Source organism: Phocoena phocoena, chromosome 11 (genome assembly GCF_963924675.1).
Source record: "Phocoena phocoena chromosome 11, mPhoPho1.1, whole genome shotgun sequence".
In the NCBI taxonomy this organism is placed as follows: domain Eukaryota; kingdom Metazoa; phylum Chordata; class Mammalia; order Artiodactyla; family Phocoenidae; genus Phocoena; species Phocoena phocoena.
The window spans coordinates 98397881-98422590 of record NC_089229.1 but is presented as its reverse complement, the minus strand read 5'-3'; the positions used below and the strand labels follow the sequence as shown (position 1 = coordinate 98422590).

Genomic DNA, 24710 nt, shown 5'->3' with positions numbered 1-24710 from the left:
TACAGCAAAGCTAAAAGGCTGCAGGGGACGCAGATGTCTTTGGCAAGGCCCTATGCTCCGTTCTCACGAGAAACCAGTGCTCATTTCTTAGATCCACAGCCACACAGGGAGAAAGTTCAAATAAAAGCCAAGTTCATAGCCTGCAGGGCTGAGGAAGGGAAGCCAGGAAATTAGAGTTGAGAAAACGCATTACATAATCAGCCAAGTTCATAGCCTGCAGGGCTGCGGAAGGGAAGCCAGGAAATTAGAGTTGAGAAAACGCATTACATAATCTTACAGCAGGAGGCAGAGCTGAGTCACAGCAAGGAAGGAGCTGGCAGGTGTCAGGAGTAAGCAAGACATCTTCTGACCTGGGATGGATGGAGCCCAGGGCAGCAGAGGAGGGGGCAGGGGAAGAGAGGGACCAAACCAGCTCCCCAGCGAGCTCCCAGCCTGGAGTCTGCGAAAACACGAGAAGAAAACTACTCCTGTGGAATAGTGAAGGTTAAGGATGAGCTATGAACACCTTTCCAAGACGTCTGGGCTCACCTCTCCATTACACATCACTCTCACTGACAGGCAGCCCCCGAGAACCAGGTTCCTCATATTTCTTTAAAACGTTCCTTTCTTCCATCAGCGGTGGCCAAGCATCACGATCCAGTTATTCACAGGGAGTGAGGCAGGGCGGCTTGTTTCACCAAACCTCTTCCTGCATTTAGTGCAAAGGGGTAAAATGAAGCAAAATCACTTTGCTAAAGCTTCTGATCAAAAATTATGTTTGGGGCTTCCCTGGTGGCGCAGTGGTTGAGAATCTGCCTGCGAATGCAGGGGACACGGGTTCGAGCCCTGGTCTGGGAAGATCCCGCATGCCGCGGAGCAACTGGGCCCGTGAGCCACAATTACTGAGCCTGCGCTCTAGAGCCCGCGAGCCACAACTACTGAGCCTGCGCGTCTGGAGCCTGTGCTCCACAGAGAACAAGAGAGGCAACGATAGTGAGAGGCCCACGCACGGCGATGAAGAGTGGACCCCGCTTGCCACAACTAGAGAAAGCCCTCACACAGAAACGAAGACCCAACACAGCCATAAATAAATTAATTAATTAAAAAAAAAATTAAAAAAAAAAAAATTATGTTTGACAAGGCTTTTGTTTTTCTTTTCCTTGCTATCTTTTCATTACCTTTCCTTTTTCTCTTTACAAGTACAGAATGTATACTTTCATCTAGAAGTGGACTGCTTTACGCAAAATAAAATGTTTGTTGAAAAATAAATAAAACCTCCTTCCCTGGGGCCAGAGGGCAGTCTGGGACAGAAGCACCACCAGGACCGCTCACTATTAAGACTGTTTTCAGCACTGCTCCTGGTGACCCGGGAGGTGACCTCAAATACCTGGATGGCTTAGGCACAATTCTGTAAAGATGTCACTTTTCTACGTCATCAAAGCTCATGTGAATTTTCGTCATAATGAATCTCAATAATAGTCCGGCATTTAGACAGACTGGGACACGGTTTTAGCGAACGGAAATCTTGACTGTTTCCATGGATAGATAAGCCTTAGACATTCTGCTTTGCATTTCTCGCAGCTCTACAATTAAGGTATCTTTGATACCTTCCTTTTTGGCCAACAGAAGCTTAAAAGATTAAGTGAAATGTCTAACGCACTTCAAAAGGACATACCGGGAGTGGCCGGAGGTTGGTGGACTCAGGAAGCTTGCTCTTCGGGTGACGGCCGACACCCTCCAGAATGCTCCTCTGTGCCAGAAGCCACTGAGAGCAAAGGCGCCAGGCCTCGGTCTATTTCAGAATTTTCAGTTGCACGGAGTAAATGCTGTTCCCCACGGGTTATATGCTTAGCTAGTTCTCGTGATGATTCAAATTGAGAGCAAGGGTCTTCCCCCACCTGCAAGTCGGTTACATAAGAGTTACAGGAAACAACCACCTCCGGAGTCCATTAAGTTTGAGCCGAAAACTTAGATTTAAATAACGCAAGGTGGAGGTGAGACACAGGAAGCACAGAAACAAATATATGGCACACACAGACCTCCAGGACCTGCTACGGAAAGCTTTAATCACTCCACGTAGAAACAGTACATTCATACATCCAACATGGCTCCCAAGTCTTGACCACCCTCACTGGAACAGTCTATTGTATTTTGTACTTGGCATTAATACAGAACCTTCCTGTTCTTTACCGCCAAGATTTAGGAGACTGTTTCTTATAAACACAGTTTTTTTTCACCCTGAGGCTGATATTACCAAAGTGGAAAAGAAGAGTTACTATCAGCTGGAGTGGATTTAATGCAGAATTTTAAAAGTCATTTATTCATGACTCTGGAATGTTTCTCTCCCCACTCCCACCCCCAGCACTACGTGAGGACACGAGAAAGATGGCAGCCGGCGGTGTCTGGTCTGCTTACGCTGATGATACGATTCTCAACTCGATCTACTGATGAAAACAAAGAGAACACTAACATGGATGAACGCGACACTATCACGTTTAAAAAGGTCATCACGACCAGCCCTTTCTTATAAAAGGGGAGTCGGAGTAGGGTCTCAGACATGAATAACAGCACAGTTGTTACTTACAGTGTCTATTGCAGGGCACTCTGCCTACTAGAGATGAGCCAGCTAGCGAAGTGCAGAGTTCACACCGGTTGCCTTGCAAGTTTCAACCTTGGGCTCTTAGTCTCCTGTAGATCAGATCGGCAGGTGTCCAAAGGAGTAACAACCCCCAAAGCTACAACAGTTATCCCATTCAAGTGATACAAGAGGCAATCACGTTAAGTTGGAAAAAAAAAAAAAAAAGGTAGCCGTATTGAAGTGCAGACCATTTTGACATCATTTTGTATGCAAATAACAAGCAAGCAGAAGAAAGAGCTTTTCAGAATCTGACTCCCTGATGTCTCTAAGGTCCTCTTTTGGGAGCGAGTCCGGAGCAGCGGTGTGCCACCTCCCACAAGGCAGCCTGGTGACTTTCCCGCCTTTATTTCCCTGATGACCTCGGCGTGTTTCTAAGATGTGTCCTTTCCAAACACTAACAGCGCTTCATCGAGACCAGCTGTTAGTCTGCACATCAGAATTGGGAAACGTTTGTTGTCACTTGACTGCAAAGTATTGGACATGCAACTTCCTGAGTACGAGTTACTCCCTGTGCACGGCTGCACAATCCCGTGTGCTCTGGGCTACGATGAGGATCTGGGGGTATGTGGCAGCTGAAGAATTACACACCTCATCATGCTCCCTACTCCTTATTTGTATTATTTCTAGATGCCTTCCCAGTTCAAGCGAGGGAACGGGCGTCCCAGGCATAGACATTTACTGGATTTTTCTTGAGAAGTTAAATTACGTTCACTACCTTTCAGCCCAAACTGAGTGAAGATGATGGAGAGGGAATTTAGTATTAAACTGAGTTAGAAAAAGGTTTCTCAGAAAAGATACCAGTGTTCTTTTTTTTTTCAGGTAGAATCATAGAAAATCAAGGTTGGAAAAACACTTAACAGTCATATGGCCAATTCCCCCACCTGACACCCAAACTCCTGTGTAACATCTCTGCCTCGTTGCTGTCCAGCCTCTGCTAGCATAGCTTGAGGGGCAGGAAGCTGTTCCAACATCACTTAGCCCTCCTTAAAACAGAATAGCCAAACAGATGCAGCAGGCAAACAAACTTCCACTGGGCGTGATTATGCATTCTACCTAACTTTTCAAGAGAGTTAGCAGATTGTCAACTGCTGCTCAAAAGAAGAACCCAGATTTGTTCCAAGCATCCCAGGCTTTCTGCAGATGATTCAAAACGGGGAGATACAATTTAGAATGTGAATTTTATCAATCATTGCTGAATAGCTGTGTGTGTGGGGGCGGCAGATAAAAAAATCTCTTAGAAGTAATCATTGTAGGGACCCCAAAACAAAGGGAAAGTATGTGTTTTAAATAATAAATAAAAGTTTCATTCCGAAGATGCAATAAAAGCCTTGTGCAGTAAGTCTTGGTACAAGAATTCAGGAGCGCTGGGGGGTGACGCGCGGGCGGATCACAGTCAGTTCAGCAGAAGAGGAGGAGAAGGGCGAGGCCGGGTGTGCAGCCTGCCGCCCGAAGGCACCGGGAGCAGGGCGCCCCGTCCTGACCCTCCCCTTCTGGCTTGTCTGGCAGCACTGCCAACGATTCTCTTGTTTCTATTTCCCTCAAGGTACTCAGGCTGCTTCAGGGTTTTGAATTCCACCCCCCTTCGGAAGACTAACAAGGCAACACGTAGACCGGTGGACCATCATCTCTCAGAATTCGTTTACAAAGGCTCAGTTCCTCTGAAGGGACACCTTTATGCCTATATTTTTATTTTTTGAACATACATGTGAATCAGTCTATTTGAGCTGAAAACATTTACCCTGAAGACACGGATGTAAACGTTAAAGATGGAGGGACTCAGCTGATTGCGTTCTGAGCGCTGTCCTTCACCCCAGGTGTTAAAACGGCAATGGTATCGATCTGTAACAAAGATGAGTAATGGACAAAAACAAACAACAAACCAACCCTAAAGTCAGCATGTCTTTTTATAGGGTGGCCCCTTTCTTTCATATCTGTTTCAAAACGATCAGACAATTAACATTGAGCAGCTAGGTGACCGGCAAGCAGATCTCCCTGCGAAAAATAAAACTTCTTCGACCATGGAAGCTTGGAAATGAAATCAATGAAAGTCTATCAAGTACTCGGGGTAGATCTGGTTGGCGTCGAACACCACGAAGACCCTGGGATTCCAGGTGTCATCCACACAGCTGTCATACAAATTCACGTAGCTCCCGTCTTTGGAAGGAGGGCGCACGTATTTGGAGTCTCCGTTTATGTAATCTCCAATCAGCACTCGGGCAAGAAACATAGATTTGTACGTTCTAAACAGATGCTGCTGTTGCAGGGTTACGCCGTGAATCTGGAATGTGTTTCCGTGCTTTACGTCATCCTTGCAGAAGCGGCTGGCATAAGCAGCATCTCGAGCAAAATAGGTTCCTTAAACAAAGAGGAGCCCGAAGAGCCAAGATTACTCCAAGGAGCGCAGGAAACACAAGCAAAAAAAACACTGGGATTGTTGGGGGGGAGAGACACACAGAACTGTGTAACAGGAATAGACATGGAATTTCCTCGCCGGTAGGTTTTAAAGAAAAGAACAGAAATCCGTCTGTTGTGGACAGCTGTGATGCAGGCTGCCACTGGGATAGATCTGTTAGTACAGACCAGAGTCCCCACCACCACCACCATCCCTGTCCCCACCAAAACGTAGCAACCAGACTTGTGTTTTCAAAAAGAGCCTTATAAAGAAATCCAACACATAAGATGGATACAAATGGTTTCTGTGATTACAAGTGACAGGACCTGCCTTGTCACTGCTCAGACCTCCCTCCCACTTCTGTTTCCTTCCACCCTTTCCCCATCCACCACCCACCCATCTAAGCATCCACTGGAGAGCACAGTGAAACCATGGGTCTGCAGAGATAATTTCAAACCCCAAGAAACCACATTTCTGTGCTACCGGGTAACTGTTCAATAATATTTCTGGAGCTGAGAGAACCCCATATCCAGGAAAAGATTTCTGGAGAGTGTGATCCTATTCACACCTGAACGTTCCAAAAGGACAAGCTCACTTGTCCGCTGCCTAAAGAGGAAACCTCCACGAAGAATCCGACTCTTCCAAAGTGGTAGGCCTAGGAGGCTGACATCATGAAGGGAATACTTACCCTAAAACATTTCGGAAATGAACTGCAAAGTCTCCTATTACCCAAATCCGACGGGACTTAATGTAACACCTTTCTGATCCTCTTACAGTTAAATAAATGGGATGGCCTTTAAAGTCGTTATTTTAAAAATTAATTTACTCTTAAAAATGTAGCACCTCATGGGCTTCCCTGGTGGCGCAGTGGTTGAGAGTCCGCCTGCCGATGCAGGGGACACGGGTTCGTGCCCCGGTCCGGGAGGATCCCACATGCCGCGGAGCGGCTGGGCCCGTGAGCCACGGCCGCTGAGCCTGCGCGTCCGGAGCCTGTGCTCCGCAACGGGAGAGGCCGCAGCAGTGAGAGGCCTGCGTACCACAAAAAAAAAAAAAAAAAAAAATGTAGCACCTCCTGATCCTGAGTGGTAGCCAGTTCTCTTGCTGGAGGAAAGGTACGAAATAAGGACCAAGCAAAGAAATGTCCACCCCTTACCTTTTCCCCTCCCCTCTCTCCTTAATTTGCTTGAGTAGTGAGCACAAACTGGAGAACTTAGACTTTCACGACATTAGAAAAAAGGTGAGGATTTTCCCCACGCTCATTAATATTCCTACCTATCATTTTTTTAAAAACAAAACAAACAAAAAATAGACCTACGTACAAGGTACACATTAATTGATTTATTTTATAGTGCTCTGTGTACTTGACATAAAACAGTTCAGTGTATGGGTTTATCCATGGAAAGGACTTATGCATGGAAAGTAAGCGTCATAATGCAAAAATCAGCTAATCTGGACACGATGCCCCATCTGAATGACTGGGACTTGGAGGGTTATCTAATCTGGTAGAGGTGTAAAAAGTCTTCCTTCCATCTTGCACACGCAGGAAGTGGCTTTTCGGTGTCTCAGAAACTCTGAGGGTGTGCCAGGAACCCAGTACAGTAACTTTTAACTTAGTGACTCTCAAGCCCCTGAGATACAAACAGTCAATCCTCTCTCAGGAGAGGAGATTCTCTTCTAGCGCTCCAACTGGATTCTGATAGTTACCTTTTCCAAAGAGAGCACCATGTATACCATTGATTCTCCAATCGAAGTTATGAATGCAAATTGCTTCCACAAATTCACTGCTGGTGCCATGAAATAACATCTGTTCGTTGATCTGAGGCACACCTCGTTTTTTCTTGAGCTGAGCCTTTTTCCTAAAAACACAATACACAGACACAAAACACACAGATATCTACCATAAGTGGCATTATTAATTTTTCAAGGAGCAAACCTCAATAGAAAGGGTAAAACAGAACACAGTTCTTTAACATACATCATAAGTGGACAAATAGCTCTGGAAAAAAAAATAATCTCAAATGATCTTGGACACATAAATCGTCTCATCAAAAATTATTAGTTAATATTGACACTGAATGTTGAAAATTATGCCAAAAACTATAGATATCCCAGACAATGCCCCATCATAGTAAAGTGACTGATCGCCTAAACCAGCCAAGCTTTACAGACACCTAAAAATGACACGACAAACAGTAAATAATACATAGTTCGCAGAGTCTTTAAACAGTGAACTCCTTGAGCACGGACCATGCCTTAATCTTTTTATCCCCACAGTAGGACATGTTGGTTAAATTGAACGGAACTTTGCATCTTAGGGCTGGAAGGGGCATGAAGCCATCCAGTTCAAGCCTCTTGCCAATGGACAATCCTCTTCCAACACATAAAATGCTATTCAATGTAGGACTTACTGTAATAGTAAAAAAACAAACAAACTGAAAACAGCCTAAAATTCTTTCACAGCAAAATGAATAATTATATGCTTATACATGAAAGTTAAAATAATGAACTAGATCTATATGTATTAACATAGATACCTCTTGAAAAATAATGTTTAATGTAAAAAGAATGATGTAAAAAGAGACCTCTATCTCAAAATAATAATGCAGATTGTAGAGGTATACAAACATAGGTAGTAACAAATATAAAAACATGGATAAGAAGGCATCACAGCAACTTGAGGGGGAAAGAAGGAGGAGAGGATGGGGATGGGGGAAACACTCCACCTTGATCTCTAATGCTGTGTATCTTAAAAAAAAAAACAAAAAACCCAGACACAAAGATGAAGAAAATGTCACAAATATTAAAATGTCAAATCTGATTGGTAGGTACATGGGTGTCTGTAAACTGCTGGCTGCATTTGCATTTAAACATATTTCATTCAAAAGATGTCTTAAAGATGAAAAAGAACCCTCCCCCGTTAGCTCTGCAATGAGAGCTGCCCCGCCCCCGGCGCTCCCCGCCCTGCACAGCGGCCAATCTACTGGCCATCAGCTGTAATAGTGAGAAAGCCACCCCGACGGTGAACCAGAACCTGCCCCCCTGGTCCTTCTACTGTCGTCTTAGTTACTCCCTTCCGAACACAGAACGACCAAACACTTAACACAAAACAACTCCAAGTATCCAGGAATAACTCTGGACACTGATAGGTTTCCTTCCCCCAGGTGAACAGACGCCACTGTCTCAACTATGCCTCCCATGGCACAGCTTCTAGGCCTTTCTCCACCCTGGACAGCCTTTAGTGGGCAGGAATCTGCTGGACACCTTCTAGTCCGAAAATGCTGGGAAGAAACAGAAACAGGGCCTAGAGGTCGTGGGACGGCGCCCAGCTGAGCTCGCTCTGCACCAGGCATCATGCTACTGATGGAAGCCTGCAGTCGGTTAAAACTGCTGGGCCTTCTCAAAGCAGGCTTCTCTCCACTCGCTGGATTTGTGCAACTGATTTCTAAATCTCATGCGATAGGTTTATTTCAATTAAGCTTTATCTTGATACAGCAATTTTAAAAGTATAGAATTTATAAAGAGCAGGCAGCTTAGGGACTGTTCGGGGTTGGGGGGAAGGACGCTTGCCCTTAAATGATGAGAGAATGGAAATGTATACGATCCTTCTCAGAGACCTCTGGCAGCAATGTATCAAAATTCAAATGCATACGCTTTCATCTACTGGAGACAGTCTTTTCAGACCATTGAGCATGACGTTAGGAGGATGTGCATTAAACAAACATTTATTTCAGAAAAAGCCAGCATGTTTTCACAAAGAACAAATTATGCCAACTTTCTTTTTAGACCTTCATGTACTGTCTGCCTTTTTTTACAATGCACATTTGTTGCTTTTCTAACTAAGCAAAACATCTTTTTAAGAGAAGATAATCACATTTGTTTAGACTCACTGTTTCAATCTTCCAAGGTCTTTCTGACTCCTGATTAATTCACCCTACAAGTAAGCTTCCCCTTCTAGTTCTGAACCTTCCACAAGTATGATAAGCAAGCCTCCTACATTTTCATCCAAGTTCCTGACAGAGATGTGGAAGGGCTCAAGAAGAAAGCATGCATGCCATTCAAGTTACGCTTTGATAAGACTTTTAACCAGATATTACTTATTCCCTTTGTATGGTCACCCGGCACCCATCTCTCCATCTCGCCTCCATCGTAAGGACCTTTCTCAACCACTCGTAGAAATCAAGTTACACCGTCTAAGGGGCTTATCCACCTACCACTATGGCAGTCCTCTTAGTTAGTGGAGCAGCAGTGAATTCGTTCGGGTTTTTTCTAAGTGAACATTGCTTTAACATACGTCCTGCAAATATTGAGCCTCACGGTCTGTAGCGACTGGAATCCACGCTATAATCAGGATATTCACTCACCACTACTTTTCAGGCGCAGATTACAATGAACTTTGGTTTGAAAATTCACTCGAGTCTCTCTTAGATAAGATAAATGAAGTGCTGGTTAGTGAAAGAGCCGGAAGTGTGGGCAGTGAAACTCTGCTCAGTCACTGGATAGGTACAGCGTCTATGGGATGGGGTGATCACAGCTCTGCACCCCCCATGGTGTGCACGGTTTACTTTAGTGCCCATCGCCAAGGCAACCAGGACATGCGGAGACTCACACTATGACCTTGATCTAGAAAGGCTAACATTGGGTTCCAGGGCCTCTTGGGCTCCAGTTAAACCTTCAGGGAAAGTCACAGATTGAAACCAAACTAGGTTCTCCACCACGCTGCCCACCTTTGCCCAACCCCACACTCATCTCTGAACTTACTGAAAATGCTGCTGCACCCACTTCTCAAAGGTGTCTTAAAAGTACCCTCCCCCCCAGGGACTAGGGTGCCAACCGGGCCAGGCTGGGTGTGCCCCACATTCCAAATGCAGCAGGAAGAGCTTCGCGCTCTGGACTGAACTAGGTTCGTCCAGTTTAGACCAGCGGTTCTCCCTCCTGGCTGAACACCAGAATCGCTTGTAGACCTTTTTAAAGATAAAACTGTCAGAACGCAGAGGCTCTGATTCAGTGGCTCTGGGATGGGTGACAGATACCCATACAGGTTAAAGAGCTTCCCCAGGTGATTTTGACAGGCAGCCAGGATGGAGAGCCTCGCACCTAAATCAGCATTCTTAACAAAGCAGCAGCCTTCCCTGCTTTTATTTCCTGCTGCCTTATCCTTCACAGCCCTGGACCAACCCAACCGTCTCCCCTCACTGCTCTAGAATTGGGAGTGCTGGAATCAATCAAACAACATCGCCACGGTTCCCACCCCATATCCGCACGCCCCCACGTCAGCTCAGCCCTTGACACTGATGGAGACCCCATGGTTCCCAGGTCAGCTCTTTCTCCCCTCCGTGTTCCACAGTGGCTGTTTCCTCTCTCCGCTTTTCCTCTCTCTCCCTCACATCCCCCTCCCTAGCACCTCATTCTCTGCAGGAGACCTCACTGCTTCCTTCCCCAAGGAAACAAAGTATCAGGAAGAACTCCCTGACCTACCTCATCTCTGATCCCCTCCCCATCCTCATCTGTAAATCTAACTGGACCACCCTGTCTCTCTCCTTCTGACCCGTGTTCTCTGAATCCCACCCCATTACCCCTCCCTCTCTCTGCTGTCTGGGCCTCTCACTGCTGCGGCTTCTCCCGTTGCGGAGCACAGTCTCCGGACGCGCAGGCTCAGCGGCCGTGGCTCACGGGCCCAGCCGCTCCACGGCATGCGGGATCCTCCCGGACCGGGGCACGAACCCGCGCCCCCCCGCATCGGCAGACAGACTCTCAACCACTGCACCACCAGGGAAGCCCTCTGCTGTCTTTTAAACTCTCCCTCTGCATAGGTTCTTTCCTATAATAACGTAAATATCCTCAGGTCTCTCCCATCTTTAAATTTGAAAAACAAAACCAAGCACCCTTCCCACGCCCACATCACCATCTTCTCACATCTCTCACTCTTCACTGTCGAGCGCCTTGAAAGAGTTGTCAGCGTTTGCTGTACACGCAGTATAGCATCTACCAACGTTGCTCTCGCCTAGGGTACCAAGGACATTTTATTGCAAAATCCAAAGGACATTTTCAACATTCATCTTTCTTGGCATCTCTGCCGTATGTGACCCTGAGGATGACACATACTTGTGTCAACTATGTTCTTCCTTTGGCTCCTGTGACTCCACATTCTATGGGTTTTCTTCCACTTTATGTGGTTACTTCTCAGTCTCCTCCCTGAGCTTTCTCTTCCTCTGTTCATCCCTTTCAGAGTTTGGCCCTTACCCCCTTCTTTTCCTAATCGACATAAAATACCTGGTCATCTTATCAATTCCTTTGGCTTCTATGACCCCACACTTTCCAGGAACTCCAAAACCTTTATCTCTGTCTACACTGCTCTCTTGAGCTCCCAACCCATGTATCAACTGCTAACCCCGCCCCGTCCTCCCCAGACCAAAACCCGTTCCTACCCATTTCCCTCAGTCAATGAGAACAAATAAGTCTGAATCCCTGGAGCTATCTTTCCCATCTCCCCCACCTCCCCTGATGTGCGTGTCCCCATCACGCACATTAAATCGAGTACCAGGCAATATCATTCTACATCTTTAATATCTCAGAACGGTCCTCTTCACTGCAGTGGTACCGAGAGCACCTTGGCTCAGGCCATCCAGTGTGTCACATTTGTAATGACTGAAACAGTTTCCTAAGTTGGCTGGTCACCCTTCTGTGATCCTTTTAGACCAGTTCTCAGCCTCAGCACCGCTGACTGCTTTGGGCTGGGGGGCTCTTTGTTGCGTGGCCTGTCTTGTGCATCGCAGGATGTTTAGCATCCCTGCCCCCCACCCCACCCCACGACAATCAAAAACAGCTCCAGGCATTGCCAAACGCCCCTGGTGGGCAAAATCACCCCTGAGAACCACTGCTTTAAACACCTCCTCCACAGTGCAGCCTGATAAGTCATTTTTCTAAAACGCACATCAGCTCCATCACTCTCTTGCTTAAAGTCCTGCAATGGCTTTGCACTATCTCAGGGAAAAAACCCAAACCCCTTAGTTTGTTTACAAGGCCCCGCGTGGCCTGGCCTGTGCCAACCCTCTGACCCAGACGCCAGGTCAGTCCAACTCATAAGGCTGATGGAGAAAATCACACGACCACCCAGTGGGTCTCCCACAAACCCCTGCGTGCTCTACCTCCTGAGTCCTTTTCTAGCATCTTCTCTCACCATCCATCCTATCTTCTGTCCTATTTGAAATCCTCTCAATGTTCTACGTTCCCTCTTGTCATCGATCTCTGGCCCATGCTGCTCCCGATGCCTGGGGTGCCCTCCCCTCTCCTCCCGCATCCAGCCTAGATGACACTGGCTTAGGAAGTGCTCCGTGATACCCCACACACAACCTACTTCTGTCCAAGCTCTGGTCCTGTGCGCTCTTACATCCCGAGTGCCTAGAACGGTGCCTGGCACAAAACTGGTTCTGGAACATGTTTCTGGAAGAAGGGAGGAAGGAAGGAAGGCCTGGACAATATGCAAACTGACATCTATCTGCTGGACTCATGTGGGCTTCCCGCCTGTATAGTGAGTCACAGGTTACGTGACAGTGGGGTGGACGAGTTTATTTCCGTCCTTCAGGCAGAGGTCAGAATGACAGGCTGTCCTTAAAATGCGACCCAGTGTTTTCTGCTGTCATGGCAGGTGGCAGGTTCATTTCCCATCACAGATTTCTATAGGCCGACCTCACATAACATCATGAATGGCATCTACAGAGTAAAAACAGCTCCACTGAGATTCTTAGCATATGATGTGTTGGGGATTCGCTGGAACATTTCTACCACTAGGAATTAATTGAGGTCTCAAATTCCGAGGAAGACTGATAGGAATCCCACCTCAGAGGCCCGATTAAGAAGAAGGAATTAAGTCTTCATCAGAACATTTTAGGAAAACTTACTTTATTCACTGAGAGAATAAGATCAAAGAAGACGGAGGTTTCCATCCTCCATTATCCCCTGAATAAAACCTAAACTCAGGGCTTCCCTGGTGGCGCAGTGGTTGAGAATCTGCCTGCCAATGCAGGGGACACGGGTTCGAGCCCTGGTCTGGGAAGATCCCACATGCCACGGAGCAACTAAGCCCGTGCACCACAGCTACTGAGCCTGCGCGTCTGGAGCCTGTGCTCCGCAACAAGAGAAGGCCGCGACAGTGAGAGGCCCGCGCACTGCGATGAAGAGTGGCCCCCGCTTGCCACAACTAGAGAAAGCCCTCGCACAGAAACGAAGACCCAACACAGCCCAAAATAAATTAAAACAAACAAACAAAAAAACGTAAACTCAGTTAAACTCAGTATTGTCAGAAATAAAAGTGGGCTGGGCCCAAAGACTCAAAATTACAAAGAATACAAGCTGAAAACCCTTATTTTATAATATAAACTATCATGAGAATAAAACCTGGAGTTTACTCAGGCTGTAGGAACTGACCTACCAGAAGCATCAAAGAATTCCGCATATTATCACCAAACAAAAGTCAGCCTGATTTTCAAGTATATGAGAATGAAATGAGTTAAGGCCTGGGATTTGCTTTAAAATACTTCAGCAACAACAATAACATGGCAAAAGAGGAGATAGATTATGATGGTAAATCGAGATAAATGTTAAATCAGGATGATGGATACACAGGGTTCATGACATTAGACTCTATTATTTGAAATTTTCCTGACTAAAGGTTAAATGCTTGTATTAAAAAATATTAGAAGTCAAACCTTGAACACAGATTTAATGAAAGTATTTCAGAAAATCACTTATTTTAAGTACTGCTTATTACTGTTATTACGTTACATTGTATTATCATGTTATTCAAAAAACTACAGCACAATGTGTTCACGTGGACAATACCTGTTAAGTTTCTCGTAATGGGCTTTACTTTTAGGTTAAGTGCACACCAAGCAATCCAATGGGTCATTTCCAACCTAAATTGAGTAACGAATGGAGATTTCAAATCTAGAACATAAACTCTGGGCTAAGTAGGGAATCTGAAGGTACGTTTTACAATGTCCTTCAAAACTAAAAACGAGCAAATGACTTACAGGCTGGGAAGTCTGAGCCAACAAAGTCATAGTGACACAACTAAACACCTCCCCAGACCCCCTGGTACTGCTGATTCAGCCACGATGCCCAGCCCGAACCTCTGAAAGCAGTGCAGAAGAGGCTGTCAGACAGTGTCGCACGGGATGCTGGTGCTGGCTTACAGAGCAGCTCTCCCTGAGGATGAGGAAGAGAGCTGAAAAACCAGGTCAAAACACGCACAGTGCGTCTACACAGCTCACGTGGTGGTGCCACTGACAATGAATACGATTAAACATTTGTGCTTCACTGTCTCTGAGACTGTAAAAGTCTCAGAGGCCAAGGAGGGGGTTCAGAGTAGAAACTGTCTCACCTGCAAAAGAACTCCCACAAGTCTAGGTTCTGAATTCTCTGAATTCTTTTAATTCTGTTGCGATCCACTGTTTTCCCAAAGAGACTAGCAACTTCATTGTATTCGTGTGTTTGACTGTGCAAAGGAATGAGCTGGAAAGAGAAGTTTGCACAGTTTTACTGGGGTCCTTTCCAATCTCTCCCACCTGCAGCTGGTCAGCGCTGCTCTCACCTGGTAGGGCAGGTCGGTATTCACATTCTCCCAGTGGAGTGGCATGGGGATGGCCTCGTTTTCACAGATATAACTTTAAACAGAAAAGACAAAACAAAATATTAGAAGCTGATTAGAATCACTGTCCGTGACTTAGACGTTTTCTCCCAAGCTGAATTTCCATGCTGCGCTATTGTGACAAATGCAATTAAGTGTAGTCCTTGGTTTCTTTATTTTAAAATATTTACTGAATACCCGCTCGTGTGCAGCTTTTTAGGGGCTGAATTAAGAAATCTGATGGGAAACGTCTAATCCTACGTAACATTAAAATTTCAAAAAGAGTCGTTTAATTCGGTCTTGCTTTTCTTATTTTTTCAGAATTTCTTTTAAATGTAGGAAGATTTTAGGCGAAGAAAAGGAATTTCCAAGAAGAAAATCAAAAATTCTTGATTAAAAAAACAAACCTCTTTAACAGATGTATACTGCCTATTAAATACCATCCAAAACCCTCGGCCGCGCGCTCAACATCCTTCAAGATCGAACGCAAACCTAAAAACCTTTCTCTCTTTATTGTCCACTATGCCCCGGCACGGTCCGCATGAACTCACTCAGCGCAGAAGCCAGTAAAGTTATCCACCATGTGTAAGCCACTGGACGCGAACACAGAAAGAGACAATGATCTTGGCGAGCTGGATGGCAAAAGGCTGTGGCTGATAATATTGATATGAATCCTTTCTGGTGACTGCAGGCTATGGAAGACATTCAGAAGTTTCAAGCCTATCTTTAGCGTATGTTTTAACTCGTTTTAACTTTGGGAAGATCACACAATCGTATGATTTAAAGATGAATAGGTATAAAAAGGTGAAGGGTGGATGGTTTCCCTCCCACTCCAGTCCTTGGTCTTCTCACCTCTTGCTCTTCTCACTTCTCACCTCTGGCCTCCATTCCAAGTAATCACTGCTTTTAGTCTCTTGGGTATTCTTCCAGAACTTCTCTAGGTTGACACAAGCCTTTTTTTTTCCGGCACACACGAACGGTAACATAATCATGTGTCTTTTGCAGCTGCTCTTTTTTTTCACTGACTATGTTCTTAGAGATCCTTGCGTATCAGTGGGTAAGAGAGCACCCTAGCACAGAGCCTGGCACACGGCAGACACTGTTGCATGGATGCTCTCTTACCTGCTGATATGCAAGGATACCACCCCTACTGATGACAAGTCCCCTACTGATGACATTTTTCAACTCTTTGCTACTGTTAAGGATGCTGCAAAGAACAAGTCTGTCCCTTTGTCACTGTACATGGCCACGTGTCAATTTTTAGGATAACATCTTTGAAAAGGCATTTCTGAGTCAAAGAATATATTTGTTCCTGATTTTGACAGAAACTGCCAAGGTGCCCCCCTCGAAGGCTACACTCATTGGCATTTCCCCCAGAAATGGAGAGAACGCCTATTTGCCAACAACCTCTCCAAAGGAGTGTGCTGTCAAACATGAGAATTTTTGTCAATCTGATGGTAAGAAATAATCTGGTATAATTTGTATTTCTCTTAGTATGAGTGAGGTTGCATGAACTGTTCAAATTCTTCAAAGAATTCTTCTGTTCTCATCCTTCTAAGGGGTTGCTGGTCTTCTACTCAGAGATTCCAAAACGTACTTCAAATACTATACAGGTGAACCCTTTGACTGTGATACCGAGTAACAATACGTTTCCCAGGTTTTCTTTGTTTTCTTTGTATTTTTACTTTGCCTGATGTATCTTTTAGCTATGGAAAATATTTTTGTTTGTTTGCTTAATGTTTGTAGGCTTTGTTAATTATAAATTCCTTGTCGATAGGAAACGTACTATTCACTTTGCATGTCAAAAAATGCCCAATGTATTCCTGTAATAAATAAACATTTGTATATCAATACCTCCTCATCTTCATCACTCTGCTGTATCCTACCTAACTGTTCTTCCTCTTTTATTATCTTGCTTTTTGTCCTCTGTTGTCGCTAATTCTCTCCCTCTCCTATCTTTGTTCTATGGCTTGTATAGTCTGTGAGGGAACAAAGTGCTTGACCCCATTAAGTGCTTCTCCCCACCAAAGGGTACCAGATATAATAACACACAGCTACAGTAACAATTTTCCATTATTATGTCTCATTTTTCTCCCAGATTCCATACCCTTTGAAGATAAGTAATTCCTTTATTAAAACGCTTACGCTTAAGAATGAGGATGTGATGTAGCTGGTAAGGAAGTAAGATTCTCTCCCTTCCACAGAAGTACTAGAGCATTCATTATATAAGTACTTGAGTAACTTTTAAATCCTGACCCTAAAATGTACGCCAAAAGTCTCAAGAAGCTAACTGACAGAAACTTTAAAAATTTCTATCTTTAATCCTTTCAAAATATCTCCTTGAAAGGAACAAATGGGCATCTCCTACAATTCACATGCTGTTTCATTTTAAATTCTTTGAACAACGGGAATTTCAATACTTGATTGAGGAATCGTTCCAGAAAACAGGAGACATGCCCTTCAACTCCATTCATGTGAATAACAAATATTTATTCTCTTCTGGCATTTATACTCTCTTTTCAGGCTATAGACGGCAGGAGACAGAAGAAGGAAGACTCGCCACCCAGATCCAGGGGGCAGGAGGCTGTGCCCTTGTCCCATGCACCCCCATCTTCCCAGGTCCCCTTTAGTCACTACAGATTTGAAATTACTTCTAGGAGCTGCCCAATGGGGTTCAGTGCAGGTGAAGACAAAGTGGGTAATTACCTAGGATTTATGGCCCAAATAACTGGATGGTCCTGGGAGAGTCTTTCCAAGCTAATTAAAACTTACCTCAGTAGGTTATGTTAAGGATTTATAGCAGAGAGCATAAAGCATTTTGTAACTACCATGCAAAGTGCTCTAAAGAATTGAAAAATACAAATATGTAAGGGGAAATGAAAAGGGCAACAGGAAAGGAAATGCCAGCAGAAAATAACAACACTGCTCTTGCATCAATGAATGTGAAATTCAGTTGAGAAAAGATCGATATTAAGATTATTAAAAATAACCTACCGAAACATTTTCAGTTTATTTGTTCCTCTGTTAAATATTAAGGAAGACAAGAGAGAGAAAAAGCCCACTCTTGCTTTCCACCCCATTCTCTCCACAATACCTGAAAGCACTGATAGAAAAAGGGGCTCTTTTTATTAAGCGCTGTTTTCCAGTGGTGAGATTCATCTGCTTCATTTCTGTGCAAAAAGACCAAGATGTTAGATAAGTCACAGAAACACACTGTGCTATAAATTGTCATGAAAATTTCTAGCCACACTACATGATGGTCAGGGAATCATGGAGCTTTGGGAGTAGCTACTGAGCACAGTATATTAGGGATACTTGACCAACATCTGTCTATCATGGCATAAAAAGCAGCTTCATTGCTTGATCTAAGCTCACACAGGAGGAAGCTAACCTCATACACGGCTCAGTATGTAAGGTCTATCCCTTTCTGTACCATACTTGGGTTAAACTGACTTGAAAATAGGAGAGTTCTCAACTTAGGAAAATTAAGAGTACTAGAAAGAGAAAGGAATTACAGTACTGAATCTTCTGGTTGGCTTCTTAAGTGAAAAGTGTTACTCTGGTTTCTCCAAAAATTTTGGAAATGGGTAAAAAAGATACATTACCATGATAAAACATGTACAATTCACAGAGTTTCAAAAATTTGTACATTTCTTGCCTCCTCTTTAAATTGTACACCTAAACCAAAAAAACAGAAAACCTAGCTAGACTCAACACAGACTTGTATGAAAGATTCTAGTGATGAAAGACTAATGAACTAACTAAAGTATCATTTCCTTCTTTCCTCTGTTCCTCAGCTGTGGCAATAGTTACTAGGTCCCCCTCTTCATTCCCACAAAGTTAGGTGCTAAGTCTTAACGTGAGATCCTCGTCAGTCTACCTTGTCTCACTGGCATCATTCCACTCCAAGAGAAAGGGGTTCGTTCCCCATCCAGGCCAATGCTGTGTGAAGTGCGTTTGCCCTTTCCGTATTCTCCTAGGCTCTGCACACACTGGCGTGACCACCGCGCAGGGAAAAAGAAAGGTCATCCCAGCACATGCGCTGAAGCCTGTGTTGCGTTCTTCTCATACTACCCCGTTTTGAGTTTGCTTTTCACCATTTTTATAGAGAAGCCGAGCTGGCTTGTGGCAGAACCATGGGGGCTAACTTTACAAGTGGTACACGGGGGATGCTAATACCTGTGCCTCTGAAACAGTGTCAACACACAGGGGAGCGGGAGCTGGCGCTATTGTGTGTGACTCCAATTCTTTGATAAAGACTTAAATAAACTGCACTAAGAGAAAACTTCCAAAACATACAGCTTACTAGAAAATATTCTTTCAGAAAACGCAGCTTGCTGGGCTACCTACCAAAAGCTCTGACAAACTCCGTGCTCCGCGTGAAGCTTGAGGTCTGCACGTTGCGATGTCTCAGTAGGGCTTCAACACTGACAGGGGTACTCGAGACTGAAGTGTCTGCTGACACCTTCCGTCTGAGACAAATGTCGGGCCCCCTTAAAGGCAGCCTATTTGCCTAACGTCGTAAAATATGTTATGCTTAGTCAGGAGTAAGAATCTAATGGCTTTAACTCTTGATTTAAAAAAAAAAAAACTAACTCTGGGGGTACAACAGTCATTAGAGATCTGATTCCATCAGTGTCTTAGTGGACAAATCTCCTGCAGCATGACTGGGCCTTGGATCCTCCAAGGGAATCTCCTAGGGTTTCAACACCCTCCCTCACCACAGTATAGCACTGACTCTGTCATAAGGACTCTACTCACAGAAAATAGGAAAGAACATCTAGAGGTCTGAGCTGTGTGGCAGCCCAAAGGCGCTTTTGTTAAGAAAGCCTCCCCCTCCAGGTTCTGTTTGCCTCTGAGCAGTAAACAGCTGAGGCCGGCAGCTTGAAACTGCAGGGTGAGTCCAACAGGTTTCTCATGGGGTCCCTAAAAACACGCCCATGTATCATGGATGCAATATAAAGCGGGGCTGATTTCCAGATTAGCTGGTTAATCTGTGAAAGAGCCAACAAAACCAGAAAGTGGCAGGAGGCAATGTCCACTGAAGAGTAGTTTTCTAGGAGAGACACCAAGAGATGGGTCATTCAGCTGAACTGTGGCCTTAAAACTCAATCCAGCTACCTATGACTCTGCGTGTAACCTCTCTGATTGACTGATCCTACCTATTTCAAAAAGCTGAGAGGATGATGAATAAAACAATGGCTTAGAGGTGTTTTGTGTTCCTTAGAAGAGAAGCATTAAGGAAAATACATGACAGTCTCCATACATGTTAGTATCTATAAGCATATAAATAACCTTTATAAAAGGCAATGTTGCTCAAAAAGATTTTAAATGTTGAATTTTTTTACAGGTATTTTTATGTGTTACAAAAAGGATTTACTCTGTTGTTTGCAAGTATGTCAACTAATCCTGATTTTCAGAACTGCAGATTTCACCATATCAACATACTAAGAACACACAACTATTAGGGAAAAAAACATACCTGCAAAGTCTATCTTGTAGCTGAATTTGGAAGTAGTAAAAGAAATGGAGCCACAAGGGTTTGTTTTGAAGCTTTTTTCGATATCTTCACTGCTAACTGAACACTGAATGTTGGTATCCGGCTTTAAGACAAACCAGAAAGTTCATTTACCAGCTGTTCACAGGAATGGCTTGGCCACAAAGGCAGTAATGGGGGACGGAGACAGAGTGGAGGGACAGAGGAAACTTACTAATCACCTGTTCTAGTTCCCAATACACGGGGAGAATCACAGCTAAGACAGCATATGGAAAATGGCTTAAGGATTTCCAGCAAAGAAACTTCGATAACTGGTTATAAGGACTTTTCCCAAAGTATTACAGTGTTTCCAAATTATTGCCAAAATTACACATCTTAAGTGGCTCAAATCAAATCTTCTTTAAGTAGCCTTGTAAGCAAAAAAAAAAAAAAAAAAAAAAAATCCACAAGCTCAGCTTAACCGTTAACGAGCTGTGTGACTCAAGACCAATTACAGTAACTTTTCTGAGTTGCACCGTCTTTGGCTGTAAGACGGAGTGCTAGCATCTGCTTTCGGGTCGCTGTGAGGCTGGAGGAGAAGACATCTCTACACCCTCTAACCTAACACCAGGAGCACAGAGGCGTTTAAGACCGGCTTGGTCGCTTCCCCTTCCCTTTGTCCACCAAAGCAGGCCTGGCCTTGCTCCCATGTGCCGAGACCACGTACCCCTCAGTCACGCTTGCACTCTGGACACACAGAAAACACACACCGTTTCTTCTAAGTAAACACTGTGAAAACCTGGGGAAAGGAAAAGGACCAGAAGAATTTCTGATTTTTCTTTTCGTTCCACCCTCTGACTTCCCTGAGGTTTGACTTCTTTCAGGTGCCGCCCGGACTCCCTTTTCACACCAGCACAACGGTGCTCGGTGAGTCTAAACCCCGCCTGCTCCGCCCGAGGGGAGCTACCTGAAACATGTGCCACTTCCCGCACTCTGCCAGGTAAAACCAGCCCCACTGCGTGTCCGACGTGTCCATCTCATCTGTCTCGCTGTTTGCAGTCTTGGATAAGAATTCTTCTGTTCTGTGAAACATCTCCTGAAGTGCCGGGAAGAGGGAGAGGAAGAAATCGTTCTTTTAATAACCAGTGTGCTTTTCACATATCATTTTTCTTCTCACAAAGAGCTGTATTCCAACAGTGATGTTGACAAATAGCATTCTATCTCGCATACTGGCTCTGAAGATAAACATTTTAAAATGTTAAATTATCACATCTGCACATCTTTCTTGGACATGGGCCTTAACATTCCAGTTTTTTAGCAGCAACTGCTACAGAAATGATTTGGGTCTTTTGGGTTAATTGCTTATAGGAAAAATTCCATAGTGGACTGTTTAGAAAGAAAAAGGAAAGATTCAGTTTGGGATTATGAAATAAACCACAAATTTAATTTTTTGTTTAAACTGTCCACGATCTGATTAAAAAATCTGGTCTTTATTTTAAAAAATGTTGAATATCCTCACACTTAACAAATAAGACAAACAATCAGACACTTAGGTGGATATATCAATGTCCACGCAACCACTTAAGCAAGCTGTATCAACACCTATGAGCACTCCAGATTCTCAGTTTAATGCCAAGAAATTTCTGTCTTATCAAATGTTCACATATTTGGTCAAAAGGATCCACTATCACAACTAGTTAAGACCAAATACAACTGATTTTTGTTTTAAATATTCATATTTTGGGAATTCCCTGGCGGCCCAGGGGTTAGGACTCAGCGCTTTCACTGCCGGGGCCTGGGTTCAATCCCTTGTTGGGGAACTAAGATCCTGCAAGCTGCTCAGCGTGGCCAAATAAATATTCATATTTCATTTAGTGGCACAGAAAGATGTTTATAACATATAGTGTTGAGTACAAAGAATGTTACGATAAATAGAAATAGTATGATCCGATTTTAATAAAAAATACATCTATATTTACCCACATGAAATATAGATGTGGGTATACGCATATGTACATACACACAGAAAAAGTCTGGATGGATACATAAACATTTATCATAGTTTTTCCTGAATATTAGGATCATAATAATAGTAATCCTTATAGGGCTCTTACTATGTGCCAGGTGCTGTCCTCAGTACTGCACAAATAATAAGTCATTTGGGCCTCACAACAACCCTTTAAGATATGTACTATTAATACCTCAAATTTATAAATGAGGAGGTCACACAACGTGGAAGCCAGGATTCAAAGCCGGGCAGTCTGGATCCAGGGTCTGTCCATGTAAGCACCACAGAATACTACCTTATACTTCCTTATCAATGACTTTATGATCTTGCCTATATTATGTACACATTATCTTTGAAAAGTTTTAAACATTCTTGGGTGGAGACTGTGATGAAGAAAAGGCCATCAGAAAAGGGACGAAGAAGTTAGTCAAAGATTCAACTTTATCTGGAATGCGGCTTTCTGTCCTCACTCTTTAAGGGTTTTTAAATTATTAATTTAAATTTGCACAGCTGATACATGAAAATCTCTCCTTGCAAAACACCAGAACCTTTAAGATAAAGCTAGACTCTTTTTGACTATCACCTCCATTCCTGGCGCCTCTCGCCTTCCTTCGCCAGGTTAATCAGTACTGTTTGCTTTACTGTGCCACTGTCAGGCTTTGCTCTCTCTCTGCGTGCGTGTGTGCGTGCGTGCGTGTGTGCGCGTTTCATCATATACACACATATAAACTTACATGGTTTCTGCTGATTTGTTAAAAATGTGATTTCCTATATCTCTGTTTTTTTTTTAACAAAGAATATGTACTATACTTGGGTAATTTGGAAAATATTTGCTTTAAATTGCATTGTTTAAAGTGTACAGAAGTGGTGTAACCTGGGATAAGCTTCCATGGCCTTGTTAAGGCCACAGCTTCCTCCTCACAGAACCTAGATGAAAGGCTCCTTCCTCCCGGGGCTGCTGGGAGAGGTGATGCTCGGTACTGCAGTGAAGTACCAGGCACAGTACCTGAGCTCAGGGAATGGGACTTGTTATTTTCTCATTCACGTTTGGAAACTCTCTCCAAGGGATGCTCTGTGATTATGTTCGGGATTTTTCCTTCATGTTTTAAAGTGGATTGGCCACTAAGAAATGAAAACCAGAACACCCTAGGAGCAAGAGCTGCAGATTTGGGGCCCACTATTTACCTTATCTATTTTAACCCAATAAAAAAGGCAGTGATTTAAAATTTAAGATCAGTTGTGTAGGTTAACTGTTCACAACACCTGCTCTTCCTTCTATTACTTATTGTTCACATAATTTGCTCATTTTACTGAGACAAAGAAAGCGAGAGTGACTTAAATTTATTTTTCTTCTGAAAATAACCAGAAAACTTTGGAAGGATGAGATTCAAGGAAACAGTTAAGATAAATATATGGCTTATGAGTTCCACCTAGGAGAAAAGGGAATGGGAAATAGGAAAGCCCCCTTTACACAGCATACATGCAACATGTGTGCTTTGCTACGTCACGCTGTTCCCAAGACCACGCCGTGAGCCAGGTCACAAGTGGACGTGTTTCACAAAAGTCCTTTCAGAGCGTCCTGTCATAAGCAGCTCTCGCAGGGGGAGGTGGGTAGGACAGACTCATCTCATATTCATCCCTATGCGGAGAGGGCAGCACCACAGACAGCTACCACTGCCCTGAAGTGCTTCAAATTTTATAGAATTCCTTGTCAGTTTACACTAATTTTTTCCTCTACAACCCAAAGCACAGGAGAAGTCATTCTCCAATTAACTTTAGGGAAATAAAACAAAGCAGAGAAGATACAATTATGTGTCTAGAGTCATGGAGCTGGCAGTTCAAAGAAGATTCTAGAAACACCCGAGGCCTCCGGACCGTCAGCTCTTCCCTAAGTTGTCGGTCCCCTGCCTCGTTTTCCTAGGTGGACAGTTGTTCCTTCTTTCCTCTGGGGCCAAAGCTGAATGTGACTGCTTTGCTTCACAGATGTTATGGCTTTCTTTCCAAAGACTCAGACTCAGTTCATAAGACTGACTCATGGTTTTCTACAAGTTCATCCTCCAAAGGAATGGCTATTCTGTATAATTAGGCTCAAAGAGTTAAGTCAAGCTTCAACACATAACTTTAAAATACTGTAACCAGAGTAGTAATGGATCTAGCATAGAATACATTTACAGGCAACAAAGAGAGTGTGCGCCAGGTGTCCACCAGGGAAAAGGCAGTGAATGAATGTTAGTGGAATGAATTAGATCAGCCACGACACCATAATCTGCCATGCTTTTCTGGTTTTTAATTGGCAGACGATGATAATTCCTGCACTTCAGGCTAAGGACAAAAAAGCTAGTATAAATTGGAAAAGCGTTTTGTAAATTTTCCAGTGCAATGGGTATGCTGGTGGAACCTGTCTACAATGCTAGCTATTCCAACCGGAATATTTATGGAGCCTGGGAGCAATCAATCTGGATCATCAAACTGAAAGGCCGGGTGGAAGATGGGCTTAAAATCAAAATCCTGCTCTATGGGAGAAAAATAATGCCACCTTCCAGATTGGTGAAAACCTTTCTGATGAGTTTATTAAAATAAACAGAATATAAT

General features: G+C 43.9%; 1 protein-coding gene across 1 annotated transcript; it reads right to left on the bottom strand.

The window, feature by feature from the left end:
- Nucleotides 1–4655: 4655 nt before the first annotated feature.
- On the bottom strand, nucleotides 4656–21218 carry PARP11 (poly(ADP-ribose) polymerase family member 11). Its single transcript, XM_065887796.1, has 7 exons — nucleotides 21078–21218; nucleotides 20117–20237; nucleotides 17729–17804; nucleotides 14599–14671; nucleotides 14389–14519; nucleotides 6714–6865; nucleotides 4656–4972 (listed from the first exon to the last, which is right to left on the bottom strand). Exons 1-7 carry the CDS (start codon nucleotides 21201–21203, stop codon nucleotides 4656–4658), a joined length of 996 nt encoding a protein of 331 aa, XP_065743868.1. The 5' UTR covers nucleotides 21204–21218.
- Between the last annotated feature and the right edge of the window lie 3492 nt (nucleotides 21219–24710).